Source organism: Motacilla alba, chromosome 3 (assembly GCF_015832195.1).
Source record: "Motacilla alba alba isolate MOTALB_02 chromosome 3, Motacilla_alba_V1.0_pri, whole genome shotgun sequence".
NCBI classification, from domain to species: domain Eukaryota; kingdom Metazoa; phylum Chordata; class Aves; order Passeriformes; family Motacillidae; genus Motacilla; species Motacilla alba.
In genome coordinates, this window is record NC_052018.1 from 112,899,099 (window position 1) to 112,925,214 (window position 26,116).

General features: G+C 46.0%; 1 protein-coding gene across 3 annotated transcripts in view; it reads left to right on the forward strand.

The window, feature by feature from the left end:
• The window catches only part of PLCB1 (phospholipase C beta 1), a 317,819-nt gene that overhangs the window by 214,883 nt on the left and 76,820 nt on the right, over window positions 1-26,116 (forward strand). For all 3 annotated transcript variants that reach the window (XM_038131492.1, XM_038131493.1, XM_038131494.1), the window contains exons 11-17: window positions 4,988-5,145; window positions 9,026-9,108; window positions 14,701-14,785; window positions 15,265-15,442; window positions 21,017-21,087; window positions 21,644-21,740; window positions 25,276-25,360. In XM_038131492.1, coding sequence (XP_037987420.1) covers window positions 4,988-5,145; window positions 9,026-9,108; window positions 14,701-14,785; window positions 15,265-15,442; window positions 21,017-21,087; window positions 21,644-21,740; window positions 25,276-25,360 — 757 coding nt within the window. The remainder of the gene's footprint in view (window positions 1-4,987; window positions 5,146-9,025; window positions 9,109-14,700; window positions 14,786-15,264; window positions 15,443-21,016; window positions 21,088-21,643; window positions 21,741-25,275; window positions 25,361-26,116) is intronic.

Sequence of the window (26,116 nt, forward strand, 5' to 3'; positions counted from 1 at the left end):
GTTCTGTCACTGAGGATTAGCTGGTGCTTGAGCCAAATGCTGCAGCTTCATACAGATATTCTGGAAGAAAACAGTAAAGCTGTAGTGCTGAAGGGAGAAGCACAGGCCCCCAGGAGGTTTAAACGCCATGCAATTTGAGGTTCATCTGAAGAGATAAAAGACTGCTCTCCCCTCTACCAGCAGGAATTTATAGCCAGGTCCACGCCACAGATTTTTATCAGGGCTGGTCAGGACAGAGATGTGTCCCAAAGGTTTAGGGGTACAGAAGCCAAAACCCAAAGAATTAAGGATGGGAGTTCATGATTAGTCCAACCTATTCTAATTTTTTTAACTGCACTACAAGTGACCTCACATGTTTAATTATTTACCTTGCCACTTGCTACATTTGCTTTGACTTGTGTGTGAAAGTCTGCAAATCATCTCAGATTGCATCTACAGGTTTCTGTGCCTGCATTTCCAAGTAACTTCAGAGGCTATATTTGGAAACATGATCTTCAGTCTTAATTTGACAAAATACTCCTAGCTTAGTAAACTGGGGGGAGTAAATCAGGATAGTGCAAGACTCAGGGGATGGTGCAAGAGAAGTTTGAAACTCTTTCAAATTCCTTTCCAGAGTGCTTGTTTTCACATTTACAGGCACAATCCACAAGCCCTTCCCTTTTAGTGGGTTCATTATGTTCAGTGAATGTGTGGCAGCTGGCCCACAATGGGATTAATGATTTGATTTTTATCTGTGCATGATAAAAACTGACAGCCTGGGATTTTGCTCTGCACCTACATGGGGCACAGCAATCACATCCCCATTTGCTTTCTTCCAACAAGGAAATAAAATCGATAAAATTGACGGTGTCAGGCTATTCCTTTTCCCAGAAAGAGTTTGAAGGATCTGCTCAAGTGCTCATGGCCTTGGAAGGGAAGCCTTGGAAGCACCTTTGCCCTGACTGAGGCCATGAAATAGCAACTGGTCATGTAATAATTACCAGGACAATAAGAAAACCATTCAGCCTGGCCTTACTTTATGATTACTGAGCTTAATGCCCCACCAATTATCTCTCCCTTTGTTAGTTTTTTTTAACCCAGAAAAAGCATGCACAAAGAAACAACATTATAACAGAAAAAGCACCATGTGCACACTCTGAATTTATTTTTAATTATGCTGATCATTTTCCTAGCCTTTAGTAGAAACCCTTGGCAGTACATCAAGTCCTGATTATTTATTTAGAAGTGTTACAGCTTTCTTTTTTCTTAGGGAAATGTAATTTTTAAGAACAAAGGTAAAAGCCCACGAAGAAAGAAGTGATTTGCAGTGAACCTAGGCTAACTTAAAGAAATGTCATCTTTGCGAAACTTTTTTTACTGTCTCATCTTTTTTCCTCACTGGTATCCTATTTATTTCTTTATTCCTTTGAACCCTTAAAGTGCAACCCTGCTTTTTCCTGGAGGCTCACCTCAGGTTTCTGCTCTGGGCACAGTGAGGAGTGATTTTTTGGGCAACATTTCTTTCAGCAGCACCCAAAGTCAGAGACAAATGATGACATGTCACACTCAGCCTTGCATGTTTTGAGGGCTGGGCAACTTGCTGTTGTTTATTGGAATTGCAAAATACTAAAATCACACACCTTTAGCACACGTTTTGGCTAAAAGGAACAATAATCTCAGCAGCAGGTGGCTGAGCCATCAGCTGAGCTCGTGTAGCCAGTGTGGGACTCCTGTCCACCCTCAGCCCGTGCTTCCCTGCTCGCACTCTGGTATTTCAGTTGTTCCTAGGAAAATGTCTCACCTGGGGCAGGTCTGTTCTCTGCTGCTGCCTGTGCCCTCTCCTCTACCATCCTCCAGCTCTCGTGCTCTCAGCGCTTCCTCAGTCCCAGTGTTGCTATTTATTATCTGCATCCAGCCCTTCCCTGAAACCCTCTTCACCTCCAAGCCTGCAGAGCAGGTTCCAGGCTGGCAGCACCACAGGGAAGGGGAGAAAGCTGGGGGACACCTTCCTGCTGCTGGCCACCCCAAAGTCCTGCCCTGGTCCCGTGGGAAGTGTTCAAAACAGCAGGCGAGGCTGAGAGCCTGGTTGTGGCTGTCACACAGGCAGGAGCAGAGCGTGGCACAGTGTGGGCTCTGATCTGCTGGTCCTGGCACGGGAAGTAGCTCAGGAGCAAAATGAATTCAGAGAAATGGGCCGTGTGTACAAAATCTCAGCTGGCAGCACCTTGCGTGCTGCTGCAGTGAGCAGCCAGGCTCCCAGCAGTGGGGGGCTCTGAGTCTGCACCCTGCAAACCCCAGCGCATGACCCAGGGCACTGCTTCTTCTCCAGGAGACAGGAGATGTGGCAGCTCATGTTCGTGCCCAGCCGAGGGAGGATACAGGCACCTCTGCTGGGAGGAACTGCTGGGACAGAGGGAAGAAGCAGCCTCTGGTTCTAGAACAGTGGAGAGTCAGGTGATTCCCAATAGCTGGATCCAGAAATCCCCCAGTTTGGGGAGGAAAGATGTCTTAAAAAGATAGCAACCGTGTTTGAAATCCATGTATTGCAAATAACTTTCTCTTGGAAGAGCAGTGGGGCATGAAGCCAGCAAGGATGCACCTCCTGAGAAACGAGCAGCTTACAGTTACAGAGGTGTGGAAGTGCTCTGTGTGGGCAAACCGGGGTCGTATCCTCAGCTCAGATCAGTCAGCTCCAGCTCATTTTGCATGGTATCCTGTCAGGTATTACTTAGCCAATCACATTTTTCTGGAAAGTGAATTTTTTTGTCAAAACCCATTTCTCCTTAGCCCACACAGGGTGATGGGATGCAAATGTTATGCATGGTATGACTGTAGACACTGCTTGTATTGTAGAAGGGAACACATAATGCTTTCCACTTCCAGTATTGAAAAATTGATCTGTACTCAGGCTTTTAAAAATATACTGGAAGTGTTCCCTTTAGTGTCTGTGTTATCACATTTTAGAATGCAAAGGGGGTATTTTAAACTAAATGCAAATAGAGGCTCACAATAGACATTTCTAAACAATCTATGCAAAAACCCCACATTTGGGAGAGCATTTCTCATGCTCTGTATTTCAGAAAAACAAGCTGTTGGGACTATTAAAACGTGTGCTAGCATTTTACACTCTGCCTGGGGGTCCTTCTGAAGGTTGTGTGGTTTGGAGGTTGAATATCCTCTTATCCTTTGCAGGAATCCTTCCAAAATGTCTGAGCCTTATTAATAAGGGGTGGAAGTGTCATGTGGCAAGTGATGCATGTCATGATTTACTTAAGCACTTTGGAAGGTGGAGGATCTCAGAGCCCAGAACACTTGGCACTGATAACCACCAGAGTCTCTTGGGAAACAGTTTGTTAATCCAAACTCTGCGTGCTCTGAGGGAAAAGAAAGACAACATTAGAGCAGTTTCCTGAGTGAAAGTGGGTTTTTTGGGTAGAGTTCAGTGGTTCCCTCTGAGAGCCAAGGTTTCATCAGCAGATGCTTCGGGATAAGGACATGGAAATGTGAGTTGTTATTCCCTGATCCATGCTTATGCTTGTTTGCATCCTGCAAAGATAAAGAGGCACTACTTAACCCAGACATTGGAATTGCACCAAAAAGGTTTTTGTGTGAGGAAAGATAGTCTGCCGTAATCAAAGGTGAAACAGGAAAAAGCTAAATTCCAAAAGAAAAGGAAAAAAAAGAATAAAAGAGATACATTGTTACTTTGCTGACTCCATTTGGATTTTCAGAGCTTTCCAGCCCTGGCCGATTCCTTCTGTTATTAACAGATATTTGTCACTGGTTCCAGCAGGAGCTGGGCATTCTGGTGGATTTCAACAGGAGTAATGTTAATACCTTGTGGAGTATTTATGATTGCTCCACCTCATGTATCAGACAGAAACTGCAGACAGGGATTTTCAAGCAAGGGGTTCTGTTACACAGGTTTTAGTGCAAGGTAAAAACAGAGCAAAAGCAGACAATGCTGTTTAGTGAAGCAAATCCCAAAATGTGCATTTCCCAGCACAAAACCTAAACACAGAATCACAGAGACAATAAAATGAGGATTCATCTGCATTATAGTATATGCCAGTCTAGATGAACTATTTATATGTCCCCAGTCAGCAAAGAATCTTTGCAGTAAATGAACTCACTGCCTCCTTAAAAATAAAATGAATTTCCTTCAAGAAATCCAGGAAGATCTTCTCAGCAAGTCTGCTAGAAAGGAGGAAACTGCATCCATTTTCTTCACATCTAAAAGAGGCACAAAGCCATTCTTCCATTACTGTCACCTCTCTGCTGCAAGAGATTTGTGTCTGAATGGCTGGAATCAAACCTGTTGCAGCAGATGAAGACAACCTGGCTGGATTCCCTGAATCCAGCTGGACTTTGTTGGCTTGGGTTGGAAATTCTTTTTTGGGTTTCTTTTTTAATACTTCACAAGTTTGGAAAAAAATGAGTTTTTACTTCCTAATTTTTAGATTTATGTTATCTCATTATTGGAAGAGCAGAGTTTAATTGAATTTCTCCCTGCATAGCACAGTATCACATCAGGAAGTTTAACTGACCAGCTCACTGCGGTGGTTAGCATATTAAATATTGATTTGAGACCTAATGGTGGTGCCATTAGTGACTGCAGGGGGTTTGTTTCATCTTGTGCTAAACCGCATTGCATGTTGTGGGAAAATGTGGTCTTGGCCTCCTGAGCCTGAATTTCACATCGCTGGTCAAGGGACAACAAAATCCCATAGAACTAAGTTGTTGTTATTGTTATTTTATTTCATGTGTTTGGTGCTGCCCATCAGAAGCTTTGGAGCTGGCTTCAGCTGGGTTGTTAGACGGAGGGCAGGATCCAAACCATGACACCGACTGTGCCAGAGGGGTTCGCGTTGCGTTCTCACGCTTTTCCTGTTCTTGGGAGCGTGATCCCTCTCGGCCGAGGGCAGAAGCTGCTGTTCACTCATGGCTAGATCAGTGGTATCCATTCCTGAGGCTCAGAGTGACTTCCCTTTCTCTGTGCTCTGCCCAGCCGGACAGCTGGCTGGCAACTCCTCGGTGGAGATGTACCGGCAGGTGCTGCTGTCGGGCTGCCGCTGCGTGGAGCTGGACTGCTGGAAGGGGCGCACGGCCGAGGAGGAGCCCGTCATCACCCACGGCTTCACCATGACAACTGAGATCTCCTTCAAGGTACGCCTCTGGGGCAGCTGCTGCAGCTGGGCACGGCTCTTCTCCTGCTGAACCCTCGCTGCCAAGGTGGGTGGGGCAGAAGCGCGAGGGCAAAGAGCTGCTGCGAGAGGCAGGACGGAGCGGCTGCGGAATCGCTGGAAGAGCGGAGCTGCAGCATTTGGACCTTGCGTGGGGAGAGGCTCCTGGTGGTCGTGGCGGTGTGAGGAAAAGGGATCGCGTGGTGTGACAGCAGTGCCATCTGGGGACTGGGCCCTGTGCCCAGGTCCATGCTCCTGTGCACGTCCCTGCAGCAAATCTCGCAGGGACGGAAGCAGGCCGGGCCACAGCCAGGGCTGAAGGACCAGGCACAGCCACCACGGCTGGCTCTGCAGAGACACGTGGGGGTGTGAAGGCACCAGGAGAAACAGCTGGATGGGTTACAGCTGCAGGGGACAGAGCTGGAGGCCGCAGGGCTTGGAGAGCAGCAGCATCAGCTCACTCCTGTTCTCCTCTCTGCCTGCTCACTGGCAGTGAGAGGCAAAAGTCCTGAACCGAGACAGGGAGCAGCAGCTAGATCTCAACAATTTGCAAGCCTTTAAATTCCTGTGGGCAGAGACCAGGCTGCTCATGGCCAGATGGGCAGGCTCCATGCACAGGACCCAGACACTTGGCATTATAATTTAAAACAGTTAGTAAGTGTGTGTGCAGTGTTACCCCCGATACTTGGGACCAGACCCAAAGCACTGCAGGGTGAAAAAGAAAAATTAGTATCTTTGGAGACTGTGAAGGGACATTTGTGCCATTCAAACCCCAAACATGTCATCTTTATTATTGAATTTCATCTTCCATTTCCTTTTCTGCAGTATAAGGCAGAGACCATATCCTTAGCAAAAACCTTAAATTGTTCTTCCTAAAGATGTTTTTGATCTGAGGTGTTAGAGGAGCATAATGGAGGTGTTTTCCTGTAGTATTAGGATTGGTAGTCAGCACAGCTTATAATGATACCTCAGGAAATCATTTTATCATTTTTGAAGTGTGAAGAAATAATTCTTCTTCATCTGAGACACTAACTCAGCCTAGAAATACATTTCTAGCACACGTGTATTGTGTGCAAGAATATGTGGGAGAATGTTCATTACTGACTTCGGTTGTGTTCCAGGGATTACATGTGGCTACAGCTTTGAGACATTTCCCCCATACTTGAAACCCGTTGTTGGGTGGGGTTTTTTTGTCTTCTCGTGCCTTTCTTTAGGGAAAAAAGCAAACAGGTCTGCCACAGACAGAACACGAAGTTTCACTCATACCAGAACAATCCTTTTTTTTCAGTTTGCTTTCTCTAATTCTTCCCTGATTGAGTTAATCACAGAAACACGCAAAACAACCCTCTTGCACGTTTGTTATTAACTTTCCAGTTATGTTTATGGGAAGCAAATTATATTTATAGGCCTGGGGTTTGATTGCTGGAAGTCTTTTCATTGAGGGAGATGGCTCTCCACTGCTTTGGTCATGAGCAGGAATTTAAAACAAAGTTAATCTGATTTTTAAAAGGATCATTAGCAGGAGCGAGGATTACCCCTGGACATTTAAATGTTCAGCCCTTGGCATTGTGCTGCCAGGACAGATATTGGAAGGTGTTTTAAACCTCCTCAGGAGGATTGCATCGGTCATTTCAGGGCAGGCATTTTTTTAATCCACCCAGAAAAATGTGAAAAACATCTCGATTTCTTTCAACACTCAAAGTGTGCTGCTCGGCTGGGGAGGAGCAAAATGGCAGGGAAATAATGTGTCAGGAGTGTGAGAATCAGTTCATGCCTCGACTGCTGAATGCTGTATCAGCTCACGCTTCTGCTGTGACCGGGGCACAGGATTCTGCTCAGTCTGCTGGCTGCCACAGCCTCAGGCAGCCTTCCTCAAGTGCAGAGGCAGCAGCACTGCCACTCCTCATCCTCACGCTCTGGGCTCTTTGGTTCCTTGGGTTTGCCCTGGCTTCATGGCTCAGAAATCTGTGAGGTGTTTCCCAGCTGTGGGTTGTGAGCTGCTGCCAGGCTGGGGTCCAGGGAGCACCATCGATGTCATGCCATATCCAGGGATCTGTGTGTGTGTCACCATGGATGTCATGCCATATCCAGGGATCTGTGTGTGTGTCACCATGGATGTCATGCCATGTCCAGGGATCTCTGTGTGTGTGTGACCATGGATGTCATGCCATGTCCAGGGATCTCTGTGTGTGTGTGACCATGGATGTCATGCCATGTCCAGGGATCTCTGTGTGTGTGTGACCATGGATGTCATGCCATATCCAGGGATCTCTGTGTGTTTGTGACCATGTTTGCAGCCATGGATGTCATGCCATGTGCAGGGATCTGTGTGTGTGTGACCATGGATGTCATGCCATGAGCAGGGATCTGTGTGTGTCACCATGGATGCCATGCCATATCCAGGGATCTGTGCGTGTGACCATGGATGTCATGCCATGTGCAGGGATCTGTGTGTGTGACCATGGATGCCATGCCATATCCAGGGATCTGTGTGTGTGACCATGGATGCCATGCCATATCCAGGGATCTGTGTGTGTCACCATGGATGTCATGCCATGAGCAGGGATCTGTGTGTGTGTGACCATGGATGCCATGCCATATCCAGGGATCTCTGTGTGTGTGTGACCGTGTTTGCAGCCATGGATGTCATGCCATATCCAGGGATCTCTGTAATCATGTTTAACCCAGGACAGCTGATCCAGGTGGGTCGTTCTGCACCTGGAGCCAAGTGTGGAGCCTGCCAGCTTCTCTCCCTCTGACCGTGGAGCATTTGCCTTTGCTGAACCGGTGTCTGAGCTTTCCATCCTCACATCTCATCGGCTCAATCCTAGTTGTACTCTCCAGGTTATTTTCCCCTCTCATGCAGGGTTCCATCCCCTCTTGCAGCAGGAAGGCAGTTGAAAAGACGTGGGCCAGAAGAATGTACCAGGAGCTCAGCTTTTCTTTTAGGAAGTGGAGTTCTTAGGGTAATGCTTCTCAGCTGAGCCTCTAAAAGTGCAGGAAGTGAACAAGAGGAATCCCCAGAGAAAGCTTGTTTAACATAAATACATCTTCTAGGATTTAGTCTTTGTGATGTGGTGTGGCAGAGCCTTATGGGTTCTTAGAATCTCCAGAGTTTGCCAGCCTATGAAAAGTCTTCAGTGTTTTCTGTGTTCTTCTGGAAGGGAGATTTGTTCCAAGAGGGAAACATTCATAATTTGTAACTATGAGTGCATTTATTGCGCACCTCACTCAAATCATTGTTATCAAATGACTTTTCTACTGGATTTGGGGTTTCCATTCTCTGTAGGGTTGACAGGAAACTTTATGGAAGTTTCCTTTTCTGGGTTCTCTGATAATTACCACAGAACCAACTGTTTTAATTGGGTAAAGATTTCTTTTTTCCTTTCTTTGGCCTTAAAGGGATTTCTGTCATAAAAAAAAAAAAAAAAAAGAGGGAACTAAAATGTGAGTCAGAGTAACTGAGGATTTTATGGATACATGCTTGTGCTGATGATGGTTGGAAGATCTGCCTTTGTCAGAGCATTTTTATCACAGCACATAAAGCTGTAGCTGCAGGCATGGAACAGCTCCCCACCAAAACCAAGCTTTACATTGAACTATTGATTATGGCAGACATGAGCCATTTCTTGGGAAATATGGTGCTTGAGACTCGTCAGATGTTTTGGAGATTCTATTATAGTTCAGGTTGAAAAATTTGGTTGTGGCAAGAGCACATCCAGAGCTTTCTGGGATGTTTAGGAAGGAAGGTCTGATCTCAGGGAATGATTTCAAAGCTTGTCTGGTCCTTTCTGTCTTCAAAGGCTAAAACTCTGCTTCTCTAGAGAGGTAGATTTGTGACTGTGTTTATTTTGGTTCTTTAGGAAGTGATAGAAGCTATTGCTGAATGTGCATTTAAGACCTCGCCCTTCCCAATCCTCCTTTCCTTTGAAAACCACGTGGATTCGTAAGTAATGACCACCTTCTTCTTGTCTGATGTTTCCTTTCTTATAAGCCCCAGGCATGGAGTTGTGTGTGCACTTGTGACCCAAACAGCAGCTCCTATCCAGAAGTGAAATTGGGGCTGTTCTTGGAAACCTCCCCGGATCAGAACCTTTTCTTTGGGAGGGGAAGTTTGGTTGTGAGAGGGATTTTGTTCACTGTTCACTCAGCATGTCCTGCTGGAATGCAGCGCTGCTCCAAAGACAAGGAGGCAGTGTTTCACCTGCTGGTGCCCCTATCCTGTGCTACAAACACACTCAGGAGTTGCTCTGTTTCTTGTGTTAGAGGCAGAGGCCAGAACCATGGACTTCCAGGACTGCAAAATAGGTGCTGGGGTGGCCAGGAACTGTTGATTTTTGCCAAAATGTAACAGTTTGCATAAGTTTATTTCATTTTCTTTTTTTTTTTTTAGTTACAAGAAAAGGACAATTTTTCTGTGTAAGAAAAGAAAAAATAGATGAGAACACTCCTAGCTTTGTCCCAGTGATCTATTTTATTTTTATAGTTCTGATTTTTTTACCATTAACTTTGGTTTTTGAATGCAGAGACCACGTGGTTCAAAGTGAGGTGACACTGACACATAACATGTGCCTTAACTTGAATTGCCTTTTCCCCCTTTGTGTTTTTTTGCTGGGAAAACATTTCCAGCATTTCTGGGGGCAGTTTGGACTTAGAAACTAATTTTTAAGTTTTGTTTCTTTGGGTTTTTTTTCAATGTAAAATAAAAATGTTCTTGGGGGCAGTTATGAATGTTTTAACACAAATCAGAAATGAGGTTGGCACTTCTGTTTCTGACAGAGGAAAAGGTGAGGGCTAACTGCTTTTCCATTTTTTCAGGAGGAACATTCTTGTCATAAGGGAAGGAACTGGTAGAAGAAGCTATGAAAGAATGTTATTAAAGAACAGATGTGACAATACTGATGAAAAATTATGTAGGTAGAAAAATGTAAAATCAGAGGGCTGAGCTCCAGTACCTGAATAGCTCAGGGTACAAATTCACCTCTTGTGGACAAATGTGTGTTTGCTCTGCACACATTCTGAGGCCACATGGCTGTGATTCAAACAGCTGCCTCTCAAACCCTGCTCAGTTATTGTGTGTTCCCCTGAAAGCCCACACAGATGCTGTGTTTTGCTGCCTTCTCCAATGGCCCCCTCATTTCTTTTTGGTGCACATTGTGTCCCTTTGGGCTTGCTCTCACCTGCTCCTGTCGGTTTGAGCTCACAGTGCTCCCACATGCAGCCTCTGGCCTTTAGGGAAGATGTCAGCCATCATCTTTGAAAGTATTATATTTTGTACTCGTTCTTCTCATTTATTATATTATACATTCACTCCGTTCATATGAGGCAGAGAAAAACAACAGCTAAATTGTTTTAACCACAAGGGTTACATTTTTCTTCCTTTAAAGTCATCACGACTTAAATCTTCAACTGTTCCAGGATGATCTCTTCTATTTTAGGAAGGTGAAGAAGTAAAAAGATTTATGAAATAAACTCCTGTCAGATGTAAGTTATACACAAAAGAGGCTTTAAAATCCTGAGATGAGCCGTTGTCAGAATTACAGGCAGGGTGGCACTGCAGGAATGTGACTGAAAGGGGACAGAGCTCCTGCTGCATTCCTCTGTTATTTACAGCTTGCCCACAGAAGGCACTGGACCCTTCTCTCCAGCCACGGAATGAGGAATTAACCTGATGTGTGTTCTCTGATATCCTTTTCAGAGACACAGCTTTTTAGCAGAGCAAGTTTGCAAAGCCATGACCAAACGTTTTCTCTTTCTGAGGCTTTCCTGCTAGTGGTTATTTTCTGCTGTGGTAAAGGATCAGATTCAGAGTGTGTGTTTTCTGATTTTGCTTTGCCTGAAAATAATTTCTAGTTATTTTACCAACTTGATTCCTTCACTAGGTGCTGGAGAAATCTGCAGTCGCTCATGTCACTCACAGAAAAGTTCACCTAATTTCATGGAATGCTCCTTTTGTCTTTTCATTTCCTTGGAATGTTGTTTTTCTCCTAGATCTTAAGGCTGGACTTTGCCCTAAATGTTAACAAAAAGTGCCAGTGTCTTTTTGGAATTGCTGTCAAACAAATCCTGTGTCATCAATTCCTACTTCTAGGGGACCAAATATTTTTTCTGCTTTTCAAGTTGTGAGAGTCATTTGTGAAATTCTGCTCCCCTAGAAATTTTGGCATTGGCTGAAACAAAAACCCGGTTTTAGCCTGTGTTCATGGCTTTTACACAGACTGCAATTATCAGAGGTAAATAAGTTTCACATCATCACATAGATATGACAGTGTTAATCAGCACTGCACTCAAAACACAGTTCTTCTTTCTTCTGGTTGATGTTCATGGGAATATTTTTGACACTATTTGTCCAGCTAGGGGAAAAATCACTTTTTAGCACATTGTGTGAATCACCTCATCTGCTTTCCTTTGAAGTGTCTCCTAGAAGGGCTCCTCTCCAGTATCTTCACAGCACATGAAGGATTTTATTGCCTTTACTATAACTCCACTCTTAGTGTATTTTTCCTTGCCTGTTTGTGTGCAATAAAAAGTTAAGCAAAAGAGGCAAGCACGTAACTTTTAGATGACGTGAAATATTATGCATGTCATCATTTATAGTGAAATCAAAACATGCCCGCTGAGAAAAAGACCACTAAACCAAGCTGTGGTTCTGTGAAAAAAGCAGAGGAGCGCCCTGAAAATGTTGAGAAGACCTCAAGGAGACCTTGGGTTTGCAGTGGGGCTTGCAAGGCGATAAGCAATCTGCAGATCTGAAAGCAGACGCTCTATAATTAGAAATGCACTGATGACATAGCAGAAAGGTTAAGTGATCCTTGAGCAGTATCCATATAAGATTGCTTCCAAGATTAAATTTAATTACAGTTATTCATACTGCTGCTTTCTGGCTGGAATTGTTGCTTCAAATATTAACAGGGTTTTTATCACTTTTTCATCCCACACTTTGAATTATTTTAGACTCTTCTGGGAAGCATCTGTGCCTTTGTCTCATGCAGAGGAAGTATTTCTGCAGAAGTGATAAAAATGTAATGTTGGGAGCAGCGGTTTGCCAAGGAGCCTCTGTGGTTGACCTTCATAACAGGCGTGACACAAGCACAGTAAAACAAAGCGCAGGCAGTACAATAATGGTCATGAAAACATTTCTTAATATTCTTTGTATTTCTGTGTCTCCAGGTGTCATGCTCCTACTTTATGTCCCCTCGCCCTGGCACATTTTGGGGGCACCTGTAACAAGTCTGTGTGCCACCTGTCCGTGCCTGCACAGTGAAAATCATAAAGCAGACAAAGTCAGCTCTTCTCAGACAATCAATTTGCACTGCAATGCATGAATGCTGAGAGAGTTTCCAGGAAGAGGAGATGTGGCCCAAGAAATACCTGGGGTTTGACTTCATAACTGAATTGGAAAACATACTGATTTAGAAAATTTGGTGTTTCTGTTGCTCTGGTTCATAATTTTCAAAGAACGGAAAATAAAAATAAACCAATATTCCAACTTCTTAAAATAGGAAAACTGCTATTCCTAATGATCTCTCTCTTGCAGCAGTACATACACAGATATGTATGTTAGGGAAAGAGGGAACACAAACATCTGCCCCACAGTTAAATGCTGGTACTCCTAAATTTTTTCTGTTCCCCCCTTTTAAAAATATTTGTACACACAGTCCACTTCACAAAGACATGTAATTTTGCAATGTCAAGATTTTCCTCGTTTGGCCTTGTTTGCTACATCAAGGGTCTTTTGTGGTATTAAAACCTGTGAGTTTTTCACATAATTTTCCTACTTTCTGCCTCTGGGATGCAGTGCCTTTGGAATTTATACGCTGAACCAACATAATGCTGCATTACATTTTTCTCGTTTGCAAAAATGAAAGTTCTCACTGTGCTCTCTTTGAGGTAAACATGTAATTAAACACAGAAGATCAGAAGAATTTGTTCTAGCTGTGGTGGTGATTGGGAATTTATTACATTTAACTCTTGCTTTTTATTTTTTTCAATTCCTGTGGAGAGTTCTGTTTGGAGTTGTGCCCATTTAAGGATGATGATGATGATGTCACATCTAATTACTCCAGTTTCAGTAAATGCCCTCTTTTGATTCAAGGGGTTGTCCTTTGAACTTCCTGGGTTCTGAGAGTATGGATCTGTTGGAAACACAGGCTGCTGAAATACAGCAGTCTGAAATAAAGCAGGCTGGAATAAAGCTCACTGGTGACCCCTGGCTTTAGGGCACATGCACGCTCTGCTGGAGTGGTGCCTTTATTTCCCTCGGCAGCTGAGGGTTGGAAGCCCCCAGCACAATGTCCCGGCCTGATCGGCTGTCCCGTCCCCTTCTCCCGTGTGGGTTCTTTGTGCTGCTGCCTTGCTTGTCTTCAGCTCCATTTTCCATCCTCAGCTCCGAGTGCCTTTCAGCTTCTGTGCAGAATTGGCTGCATGCAAAACACAGCATTTGTGAGATGCTGTTGGGATTTAAACTGCAGGCAGCTCTTGCTTTGGGGAATAGTTTAAAGCCTCCTGGCAGTGTTTTTTGTCAGTGACTGAGCTAATGACTGCTTCACCCCCTGTCTGCTTCCAGGGGCAGCCAGGATGCTGATCCCAGGGAAATTACATTTTCTGACTGAAATGTCATTTGGCCACCCAGCCTTTTTCTCAGCTCTGGTTTGGCCACGCTGACCCTGGGAGCTGGTAACCACTGACCAGCTGGGCACAGCCAGGGCTGGACTCCTGCTTTGCAAGAGAAAAATGAGGGGTTTTTTTCTTTTTTTCTCTATACCCAGCTCTATGTTGTCATGAAAAGTGGCTCCATGGTAACATAACAGCTTACAGCATCCCTGTCTCTTCCATGATATGCAGATCCTAATTAGCAGGAGCTGAGGAAGATATATTAAGCCATACAAACCTGTCCTTTAATCGAGGCTTCCCAGCAGAGTGTCAAAAAAGGAAACTTTGAAAGATGCCTCAGCTCAGATGTTACGCATTTTAAACAGGCACATGTAACAAAAATCCTCAGCTTTCTAAAATTAGAGAGTGACTGTGGTACTGAGCTGCATTTGGAGATGATTGGAGTAATGTTTCTGAGCTGCAAAACCTATCTTCAGTCCTAAAACTTCCATGCAGGAATTACTTTTGGTTGCACTTTGGGAGAATTGGGTTTAGGTAGAGTTTGCTGAGGTTCAGGTTACTTACAGAGGATGCTGTGAGAACTGCTGTAGTGCAAGAAAAATGCCAGGCATGTGTATGAAGTAACACGAGAGGGGAAATACTTCAGTTTTGGATTCAAGTATTGCCTGAAAGAGGCAAAGTCATGTTATGGTTGTTCCACTGTTACTGAATTGACTTATGTCTTTACTTCGTCTATGTTCCCTTTGATGAACTCCATCAGAGGAATTGAAATAATTGCATGATATATGTAGGTCTCACTGAAAAATTCACAGCTATTGGATCAGGAAATGATATCTAGTTTAGGGCTGTTAGGTACTCCATTACTGCTGCTTTCACTCTGGACCATTAGTAGGACTCATTTCTTTCTTTCTTTTCTTCCCTTCAGCCCTAAACAACAGGCCAAAATGGCAGAGTACTGCAGATTAATATTTGGAGATGCCCTGCTTATGGATCCGTTGGAAAAGTACCCGGTAACGTGCCTTGGTGTTTATCACATCCCAGATGGCTGGGGAACCCTCGCTGGGGTGTCTCAGCCCTGCCTCATTCTTCATGTGAAGCCTTGCAGTCTACAGGAGGGAGTAAAGCAGCGTGAGCCGTGGGTGGCTTAGGCATCATTTGTGATGCAGAGATTGCCCTGATAGAGTGAATTGTGATCTTTGAAATGCAATTGATCCTCATAGCTGCCATTTTGAAACACAGGCTCTCATATCTGAGCTAATACTTATTTTGGTTATTACTGCAGACACTTCATAAAGCATTTTTCTTCTTAAGTGCCCTCAGTAGCCCAGTTTCATTTAATGTTGGCATTGCCTCTTGTGCAAAATCCATTTCATTTTAACAGGGCTCACAGAGGTTACAGAAGTGTCCTGTACCACGTGCTCCCTAAGAAGCTGCCATAAGCCTGTTTCTCCTGCCGGTCTAACAAATCTCTCCTCTTTCTTCCTGGAAGCTGGAAGCTGGGGTTCCTCTCCCAAGCCCTATGGATTTAATGTACAAAATCCTGGTGAAGAATAAGAAGAAGTCTCATAAGTCAGCAGATGGGAGTGCAAAGAAGAAGCTGTCAGAGCAAGCTTCCAACACTTGCAGTGACACATCCAGTATGTTCGAGCCTTCCTCCCCTGGAGCAGGTAGGACTTGGCTCTACTGCTGCTCTTGTCCCTCAAGCACCAATGCAGCTGCAGTCCCATGCACTTGCAGTGCTCCAGCAGGGGGAAGGTGCAGCAGCGTGGTTTGCTCAGCAGGAACGGCGCTGAAGTCTGTTCTGTGAGGAGCTCTCGTGGAACGGCCCAGGGCTCACTGATGTGTGCTGACATTTCTCTGCACTGCTTATTAAGGACAGGCAGCTGCCAGCTCCTCCACCCTTGGCTGCCTTTCCTGGGTGCCCAAGCCCAAGAGCAAATATAAATGTTTTCCTTTCCTTCCTGCCTCTGGGCTGTGCCTGCCATTATTTGGTGTCCTTTCAGCCAGAACCCGTTCCCCAGGGGAGCTGCAGAGTGTCTGCAGTGCCTCAGGGTTTAGGATGAAGGGGTGAGATCCCTGTTCCTCAGGCAGGGAAGGCTCAAGCTGCTGTTGTCCTGCATGTCATAGACCTCTGTTTAAAGTGCTGTAAGATGTTCTTCTGTTCCAGAGGTGGAAACAGGCAGAAATACCAAAGGTTCTATATCCTGATTCCCAGCCCAGTGTCTGTTCCCTGCGCTGGAATTTCTTCTCCTATCCAGACTGAAATTTTGTGTTCTTATAAGCACAGACATTTATGCCCCAGCAGTAGAAAGCTTAGAGAGTAAATTGAAAGCTGTGCTGAAATGTAAGTTCATTACCATTTGCCATTTAAAAACTTTTCCCTGTTGTTTGTAGTTTTCTTCTGAACTCCGATTAACTGAGCTGAAAATGTTCATGCTGGCAGTTTGCCCCAAGCTGAATTAATGAAAGAAATCCTGCTTCATTTGTGGATAACATTGTTTATCCTATTAGCAGCAAAGAAAGAGTTTTCAACTGTTGTTTTTAAGAAACTGTAAAAAGGGCATGCTTTGGAGTATGCTTTGGATTTCAAAGGAAGATTCATCCTGGTGTCAGGGATGACTTCATACTATTTCCTTGATTTGCTTTAGACACATCCCAAGCAGGGGAAGAATAGGTATGTCTTCAGCTGCCTCCTCTCCAGCATTCGAAATCAGCCCTGCGTTCCCAGCTCTCCATTTCTGGGGCCAGCACAGGGTGAGGACAGTGCAGAGAACACAGCCTTGGCTTTCTGAGGGCCTGGGCTGCACAGGGAGCCGCAGCTCTGTCCTCCAGGAGCCTCTCTGGGAGCTTTCCTGGGAAAAGCCCCGGGCTGTGGATAGAGATGATGAGGATGATGCCAGGCAGAAGGGTCAATCCCATAACAGGGTGTGTAATTTTACAAATTAACTGTGACTATTATGCCTGTATTACCTCTGGAACAGCTTCTGATTATGAAGATGAGCACTTACAAATTAGAAAATGCTGGAACTGAGGCTGCAAATTGCTGTGGTCACTTGGTTCATCCGTGACTGCCAAAACGCATTGCTTGTAGTCCTTGTGTCAGCCTCTGCTTCTCCTTGAGGACTTGTGCCTCTCTCTGAGAATGCAATTAGTCAATATTGCTCCTCTCTCTGTCATTCAATACTTGATCCTAGATAGAGCATCCTCAGTGAGTTTCTGTGGGGGTAGCCAGGCTGCCTGTGAGCTCCTGACAAACAGCAGTGAATTTATCTGCATGATACCTGTGGGAAGTGCAATAGCATTAAACCAATTTTGTCTGAGGACAGACGGATCTGACAGAACTTAAGAACACTCTAGGGATGAGTGATGAGGAACACCCAGAATGTCATTTTTCTAGAGTGCTTTGAATGTTTGAGTATTCAGAGCTCCAGAGACTACAGCTACAGCTCACAGCTATGAGGAGGCAGCATTTCTGTAAGTCAGGTGCCAGTTTTTCTGTCTGTGGACAGTTAAAAGAAAATTATTCCCCATTTTCTAGGGACATTGTGGTAGTGAAGAGTTTCCACACAGCAGAGCCCAAGAGTCACCATGACACCCTTCTTCTTACATCTCCATATTGGCAATGTGTCATCCTGGAGCTCTGCAAGCCTTGTGCTCCTCTGCACCCAACACCGATTTCTTTCTGGAGTAATGCAATTAATCAGAAACCTGATTCTTCACATTTCTCAACGTTAAATGTTTCAGTACTCCAGCCTTAATACAATCTTGACATTTAGCAACCTGGACATATTATTCAAGCTCCTCTGTTGGGTTGTATAGCTCCTGTCAGAATCGCTGCTGATCTCCAGGAGAAAGGTGTGCTGATTTGGCCTTCTGGAGAGTCTAAATGAGTTTTTTCACAGCAGTGCAAAACAAAGTGGAAGCTCATACTGGAGTTGATATCAAGATTCAGTGTGTGCTACACTGCTTGAGGTCAGATTTCAACTCAAGTAAACCATGTTTCTGATGTGTTATAAGACCATATAAAAGCGTAGTGCTGGTGAAATAGTGACAATAATTAAAGAAAGAATTCTGAGCTTTGTAGGATGCCTAGCAGGATGCCCATGAAACTGATGTAGGAAGTGAGTTTAATACAAGTCAGTGGAAAACCCTTTTTTCTAAAAGTAGAGCAAAGCTGACAAAGCAGAAGAATTTCTGAGATGAGCCTTGTGAGATGGATTGCAGTTTTGGTAAACAAGCCTCTTGGGCCTGGCTGGTCCTGCACAGTGAACAGAGGTAAGCAAGCAAGATTTCCAAAGAAGCTCTGGCACAGTGCAGAAGGAGCAGTGGCAGTTCTGCAGGACGTGCATTTCATTGCCCACACTGAAAGGAGCTACAGCTTGCTGATGGAGCAGTTTTTAAATCCTGTTCAGTAAGCAGATTGTTTGTTTCTCACTGGTAGGATGATGGTTTTTTAGAGCAGTGGGTGCTGCAAGGAAGGAGTCATGGAAGACAGAGACAGAGGGCAGAATTGGCTCCATGGTTTCATGATGCCCAAATGGAAAACTGGATAAAATGTTTTAGGCTCAGTGTATGTAACTGCTGCTGATGCCAGCTGAGACCATGGCCTGTTGTTACAAGGCAAAATGGTTTATCAAACTGAATAAAGTTCATTTTTCCCTTTTTAGAAATCAGCCAGTGCTGAGGTACAGTGGAACCCCAGAAGGTGATTGCCCCCCGGGATGCTGGTGGCTGCCTGAATGTTGCAGAGTTAACAAGCTGCACCAGCAAGAACCACATTCATAATTCATCCTGGCCATTGTTTGAAAGGGTCTGAGAAAGCAGATTACCAGATTCCTCTGAATTTCAAGCACTGTCTGACCTTTGCTTTTATTGGGCTGTCAGTATCTGTCAGGGTGATGAGAATGGATAATGTTTAGCACGGTGCTTCTTCAGCCCAAGGATTTGGTTTGTCATTCCCAGCTCTCCTGATCATCCTCCAGTCAGCATTACTGTGTTGAACCCGTCTGCCCTTCGGCTGGGGTTCAGCCTCCTTTGCCCGCTCGTTTCTCCCAAGGAGCACTTTTCTGTCTCCTGCACACTGCCCCACAGCAGGGCAGCTCCTTGGAAACATCCTTCAAGCTGCCCTCGGGTTCCCTGTGCCCTTCTGCCTGTGGGTGGTTGGCAGTAGCTGTGTTTAAACTTGTGGAAGGGAGCAGCATCCTCTAATTTCTTGATGTTCTTCTGGCTGCCTCTGTCCAAGGACTCTATTTTCCCTGTATTTGTGTGCCAGGGAGCACTGAAGAGATCCTGTGCTGACCTGGGTTTGCAGTGCCATCTAAATGCACACAGTAATGATGGCATTGCAGCTGATTGTCCCTTGGACAGCCTCGGGGTGGCTTTGTGTCCCTGCCATGAATGAGGGAGAGAGGGCTGGCTGTGAGCACAGGGCTCCCAGAGTGCTGCTGGGGCCAAGGCAGTGCAGATGCAGCACACCTCCTGAAACTCTCATTTTGATTAGAGTCCTGTGTATTACTTGTCCCAGTTTTGCTGTCTGATGCAGAACTTGAAAATGAGATTTGATCTCCTTGGGAGTATTTGTGTTAAATGTTTTTAAATAAACCAACCTTGCACCGTGTACTTTCCTCTCTGGACACTTCCAGCAGGAACAGGCTATCGTGTACTCTTGTCTCAGAGGTGCCAGCTGGCCAAAACCTGCCCGCCTCCCCCTTCTGGTGTTCTGTGCCTGCCAGTCTGGTTAAATCAGTTGAGAGCTCCCCATGCAGAGACTGTCAGTGCAAATCCTGGAAGAGCTTGCCTGGCTCTCTGCGTTGTCCTGAGGCTCCCTGAGCCATCCCCTGAGCCTGTTGAGCAATCGTGTTCTTTTCCTCAATGAAACGTTCAGGAAGCAGCGTGTTGATGAATAAAAGCCTGACATTTCACCAGCTGCATCTGGAAGGCAGTGCGGGCTGGCCAGTCATCCCTGGCTTGTGCAAGGCACGCTCGTGTGGGCTCCCTGTGCTCACGAGGGGCCACCGGGCCACCCTGGAGACCTGCTGCAGCAAAGAGGAGCCTCTTTATTGACTCAGTGGCCTTGGGATTCAGCCCCGACTGACAGGAGGGGCTGAGACTGAATTACCATTCCCTGCAGAATTTGGGAACGCTGCACAGTAGTTAGATTTTTGTGCTGCCACTGCTGAGGAAAGCCAGAGGGTTTGTGGAGCAAAGTCTTCAGGGAGAGCTGTCACTCTTACAGGTGTAGGAGGAGAGGTGACTGCAGGATAAGTAAATCTTCCTTTCCAGAGCCTTGAGATGCACAGGGTACGCTTTATGACAGCCAGGCCCACAGGAGGAGCTTCTAAAGGCAAAGATAAACTTGATATTCCTTAATGATTTAATTTCTGCTGCAACCAACCAGAACACTTTGCAGGCGAGGGGAGGCCTTCGTTAATTAACATGAAAGAATTCTCACCTTGCCGCGGAAGTTTGGCGAGTGCCCTGCAGTTGGGAGCGAGGCAGTGGATGTGCTTTGTTTGGTGCCATTTGCTCGAGTCTCAGGGACGGGATGAGCCTCGGGCACCTGCTGCCATCGCCGGGTTCGCACTGCCCTCAGCTGGCACGGCTCAGCTCTGCTCCGGAGCCCCGCCAGGCACCCCAAAGGGCCCTGCCGGGGAACTGCTGCCAGCTCCTGCACCGTGCCTTCTGTGCCAGCCCCTGCCAGCCGTGCTGCCTCGGAGCAGGGGCTGGGGCGTGCCCAGCACCGATGGGTTCTGCCTCTGCACGGCAGGAGCCCGTGGATTTTCGTGGTGGTTTCTTCACCCCGTGCAGGCCGTGCATCCCAGAGGGGCTGAGGCACTCCCTGGAGGTCCTGTATGGACCCTGCAGCAGCAGGAGGTTGAACTCACGCCTGCAAACCCTGGGGCCGTGTCCCAAACTCGGGAATATGTCAGAGCAGCCTGTGAAACTCTACCCCCACACTGAGCACACTGCACTCTCCTCTCAGGGCTGGTTGCCAAGGAAGAAGCATCAGGCAGCTGCAGAGGAAGAGGTCCTGGCTGGTTGGGCAATAGGAACTGAAATCCGTACTGAAGATGGATGATCCCTCGGGAGCAGGGCTGGGTTGGATTGGTGCTGGGACAAAAAGCACATGCACAGCTCGGGCTGCTCGGGGCCGTGCTGCTTGCACGTCCTCCGTGGATTTGTCACTGCTCATTGTCACCGTTGCCTCAGCCGGTCATTATCTTGTGCTTGAAACTTTTCAGGAGAAGCAGAGATGGAGAGCGACGATGATGATGACTATGATGACGACTGTAAGAAGTCGTCGATGGATGAAGTAAGGGCGGAGATGCGGTTTGGGGATTGGGTTGGTGATTGTTAGCAGGAGTGGAGCTGCCATCCAGTGGGGAAAGGGAGGCAGAGCACCGGCAAGCACAGCACCAGCTGCCCCGACTGACTCGCTTGTTGGTCGGTTTGGAAGCACGTCTTTGCTGTGTTTATACTTTTATTTTCTCAAGATTAAGAGCAAATGGCACCAAAGCAGATCTGTGTGAGGCAGCTGCCTGTGGTGTGTTTAGCATTGTTGCATGAAAAACCTGACATCAAAAACGGAGCTTTATTGTTTACCCAGAGTGCTAATGCATGTGCTCAGCACTGTGCAGGGGGGAGGTCCTGCAGTCCCTTCCCTGGCAGCCACGGAAAAACAACGAACAGTAAACATTTACATCTTCCAGCCCACTCTGTTCTTTCCTATGTGGCATTCCCTACGTGAAGCGTTGCCTTCTCTAGCCAGGGGCAGTGAAAGACACCACGACTGATAGAAAATGGGGCTGTGGCATTTGTGGCCTCTGGTGGACAGACCCAGCTGCAGCATTTTCCCTTCTCTTGCCTAGGGTACTGCTGGAAGTGAGGCTATGGCCACTGAAGAGATGTCAAACCTGGTAAACTACATCCAGCCTGTGAAGTTTGAGTCATTTGAAGTATCAAAAAGTAAGTAAGAGACATCTTATACTTAAAATTACCTGGCAAGTGTTTGGCAGAGTTCTGCTGAAATGCTGCCTGGCTTCCTCTCAATTAGATACAGGAACACAGACAGAAAATGTTCCCTTGGTATCCAGCCAAATAAATCCATTTGTGTTTTGAAACCTCTTTTAGTCTAAATATCCAACTTCATCCACAGTAAACATGCTGACATTTCAAAAACAGTTTTGAAAGTTATGTGCTTACATTGTCTTTGTTGCCAATGACTGAAGCAGTTTGAGAAAGGTGCTCATAAACATTCCCACTTCTTTTTGCCTCTAGTACTTGTGTAGAAGGTTCAGGGCAAGCAGAGTGCCCTTCCCCAGATGCCAATTCACTGTCCTGCCTGTGTGTGTTGTAAAGAAAGGGCCATCATCTCACCCCCTGCTGGCTTTTACAGAAGCTGCCTTGCTAGGAATGCACTCAGTGGCATCCTCAGTAAACACTGCAGCATCTCTGCCTTCCTTGATGCACACCCCCCACTGTTAGCCTGCCCTTTTTCACTTTGTTTTGACAGGTTTTAATGTGCTTTTGGAGCTTTTTAGTTAAAGAAGTGTACAGCATTTTAATTTATTCCGGATTTGTGGTGTCCTTGGCAGAGGACAGGTAATTGTTGCCTGAGTCCCTGTCTGTACAAGATTTGGCATTTGCTCGTGGTGAATAACAAGCGTGGAAGAAGTTCCCAAGTGTTCATCTGGATGGGGTATTTATGCAGGCAGCACACACGAGCAGTCACAGCAGCATGCAGGGAGCTGTGCATGTTGCTGCAGTGGTGTCCCTTTGGGTGTTTGTCATCTCCTGCAGCTCTAATGAGAGTTACAAGAGCACAGTGGGAAGGAGATGTGCCTGCTGCAAAGGAAGCCATGTGAATCCTAGCACTACAAGTTGATGCAGCTGTTACAGAATTGTCTCATGTAGGGTTTGTTTTTTTTTTTCTGTTCACATGCCTTTTCCTTTCTGAGTTTAGCTTTTTGTAAAGATCTGCTGCTGTCCACATTTTTCTCCTAAGTCCTGATGTGACCTTTGATCAGTAAGAGTTTCAGTGAACTCATATTGTTAGGGAATTAAATTTTTTGGTATGTGTGTCAAAAAAATCATTATGTGATAAATGTGGCCCTAGGGGGCAAATGTTGCTGGCTGGCTAAAGAACAGCTTGGGTGTTCTGGTCTTAGTCTTGGCCTGGGCTCACTGCTGGATCTTCATTAAATGAGCTGAATAAAGAAGGGATTACATGAGGATTGTTTTTCAGTTTGCTATCTATCCAGCTGTTTCCCAAAAATTTTACTGTTGTTCACTTGACCTCCCTTTCTTAAGTGCAGAGATCCATACTTGTGTTTTATACAGTTTTACAGTTTCAGTGTTACAGCACTTTGCTAATTTATTGTGTTTTATTCAGAGTTTGTTTGCATTTGTGATCCAGACCTCTGTGGTGACAACAGTACCTCACTGCTTCTGTCATTCACACATTTTAAAAGTGCATTTTCTGGTCTTGCATCCAAGCTGGTAACAGAAATATTGAGCAGCAGGGGATGTGTACCAGCGCCCTGACTGCCCTCACTAGAAAGGCTCCCTCTGCTCTGGCAGCAAGTAGCTGTAACTGTGTTTTCCCACGTTTTTCAGGCAGTTGTCAATGAGTTATTTGTTCACTCTGCAGTGATTTGCTCCTGATAAGATAGCACAGTGTAATGTATCATGAGAGAGAAATGTCTCTCCTGCAGAGTTTTTCTTCAAAGGGCAGGTCCCTTAATCCTCTCCAGATACTACAAGGAAATAATTGTTCTTGTTTTAATTACGAGTCTGATTAAGCTCTGGACAGTTGGTAACCAAATCCTTTAACAGCTACCAGCTCTGGTTTCCTACAAATGCTCTACTCAAAGACAAGGCTGGGAGATAAATTCTTTATTACTACCAGAAATTCTAGCACCTACATTCTGAATAGGATAAGAGCAGTACACGTGTGTTGCTAGTGCTGTGCCATCAGTAGGGGGGAGCTGGAAGAAGAATAATCTCAGTGGCTTTATGAGAAGCTGAGATGGAGGTGAGCCAGCTGGAGAAAGGAAGGATATTGTTTGTGCGTTAGAAAGGAAGAGGGAGTGGTGGGAGAGCAGCCTTTAGGGAATAACAGGAATTTTTCCCTATCAGGAGATAACAGCTGTGAGTAATAGCAGTAGCATGATGGCTGCTGATTAGAAATAGGGAGCACCATAAAGGGTGAGTCCCAGCTCTCCTAGAGGCAGAGAATTTCTTTTGGAAACCCGTGTTCATCCTCTGACTCTTAGCATGGGCTGAGAATGGTTTGTAGTTCCCAGGCTGGCAGCACATTTTCCTCTCACAGTGGAACAATTTCCTTGGATCCACTGCTTCCTTTCTGGCTCCCTGGGAGGACAGTGCCCACCTGTTTCTGCCCCGTTCCTCTGAGCTTTTGTTCAGTTTTGTGCCTCCCCTGCAGCTTGGCAGTGTGACTCTGGGGAGCTGGCCAGCCCTGCCTCCTGGCTGTCCCTGGGTTGCTGCAGCACACTTACAGTCATCTCTGAACCTTTTCTCTGCTTGCTGGGTGCTTTCAGTAAAGCGTGAGGCTGGAGAGGTCTTGCTCCAGCACAGGCCCTGAGCACACATTTTAAACAGATCAGAGCTGAGTGAGTCAATGGATTTGACTGCAGAGCTGTGCCCTTCCAGGCAGGCCCAGGGCTGGCTGGGATGAAGTGGAAGCTGTTGGCTTACAGAAACCCTTTCCTCTGCACAGAGGGGAAGGTGCTGAAGCTAGCAGAGTCCCGACTCGGGCTCTGCTGCATCCTGGGTGCATTGAGAGGCTGTGCCCACATCAGGCAAAGGTGAGTGACAAGCAATGCACAAATGAATGGTTGTTCCTGCCAGCTCAGACGTGGAGGAGGAGCTGTTCACCACTGCCAGATCAGAAAGTTTGACCACATCAAAGAGATCAGAAAAGCCTGATATCAGTTGGGGATTAGATCTGAGCCCCTGCTGGGGCACAGGAGTGCACCTTCAGGGATGGTTTGGTGGTTTTGACAGCTGTGACCTTGCCCCTGATGTACCAAGAGCCACTGCACTGCTCAGCTCACTTTAATCTGACAGGGACACCAGTTCCTACAGCTCCAGGTGGCTCCCAGGCTCACATCAGCCTGCAGAGACAAGGCAGAGGGGCAGCAGTGCCCACAGCAAGCTGCTGCAGCCCCTCTGTGCCACAGATGGGGTCTCTGGGCTCACCCTCTCAAGCACACCCACGGGGGGCTTTGCCCCCACTGCTGCCTGCAGCTGGTCCAGCATCAGCCTCGGGCAGCAGCAGTGCCCTTCATTTGGGCACTGCAGATGGAGCCCTGAGTGTGGGCAGGGCAAGGTCACTGCTGGCAGCAAAGCCACCTGTCAGTGCCTTGGGATCAGGGTGACAAGAGCTGCTGAGCTCTAGGTGGGGTGAGGGCACTAAACCACACCAGTTTGTGCTCTAACCTGTTTTATCCCTGCTTTTGTCTCCCCTCTAAACCTGCAGAACGCAACAAAAGCTTTGAAATGTCTTCCTTTGTGGAAACCAAAGGGCTTGAGCAGCTTACGAAGTCTCCTGTGGAATTTGTGGAGTATCCTTGACTTTCAGAAAGTGGCTTCCTGACTCCTTCTATATCAGATCTGCTACAGAGCTGTATTGGAATTCAGAGACAGGAGCTGGGGAAATAGGGAACCCAAATGAAATTTGTAGATTAGATTTTATTCTTTCTAAAGATTTTAGTCTTTCTAAATGAATTAATTGGCCCGAGTTCTGATGAGCTAATTTAAAAACTGGCATGAGTCCTCGTGCTGTGGGCTAGGACTAGAGGGAATAGGCATAAATGACATATTGAAGACCTAATTCTGATTGTTAAATTTATCATTCTATATGGAGTGGTAAGAGTTATGGTGAGCACATTGTCAAAATGTGGCTGACTTCTTTGCAAAGTCACATGAGAGCCCTCGTTTTGCCATCATGCCTCTACTGATTTATTGCCCTTTTTTTTTGATTTTTACAACTTCTAAAGAAAAGCTAAGGAGCATTCTGGTTAGACCTTTTGATGTTTCTCAGTAGCTCTGCTCATGGTTGCAGTTAAGAATGAATGAAGTGAAACAGATAAACAGATAAAACAGTGCCCCAAAGGAGATTGATGGACAGCTCCTTCCAAGGATTGCCTGCAGCACGTTCTCATCTCGGAGATGGGTAGACTCAGCCATAAGATGTGTACACTTGTCCTTGCTGTCCAGGTAGAGACCAATTGTCATCTCATTGCAGAAAACCCCTTTTTAACTGAACACCTCTCCCTGCTCCAGAGGAAGATTCTCTGTTTGCAACCAGCTGGCCTCTG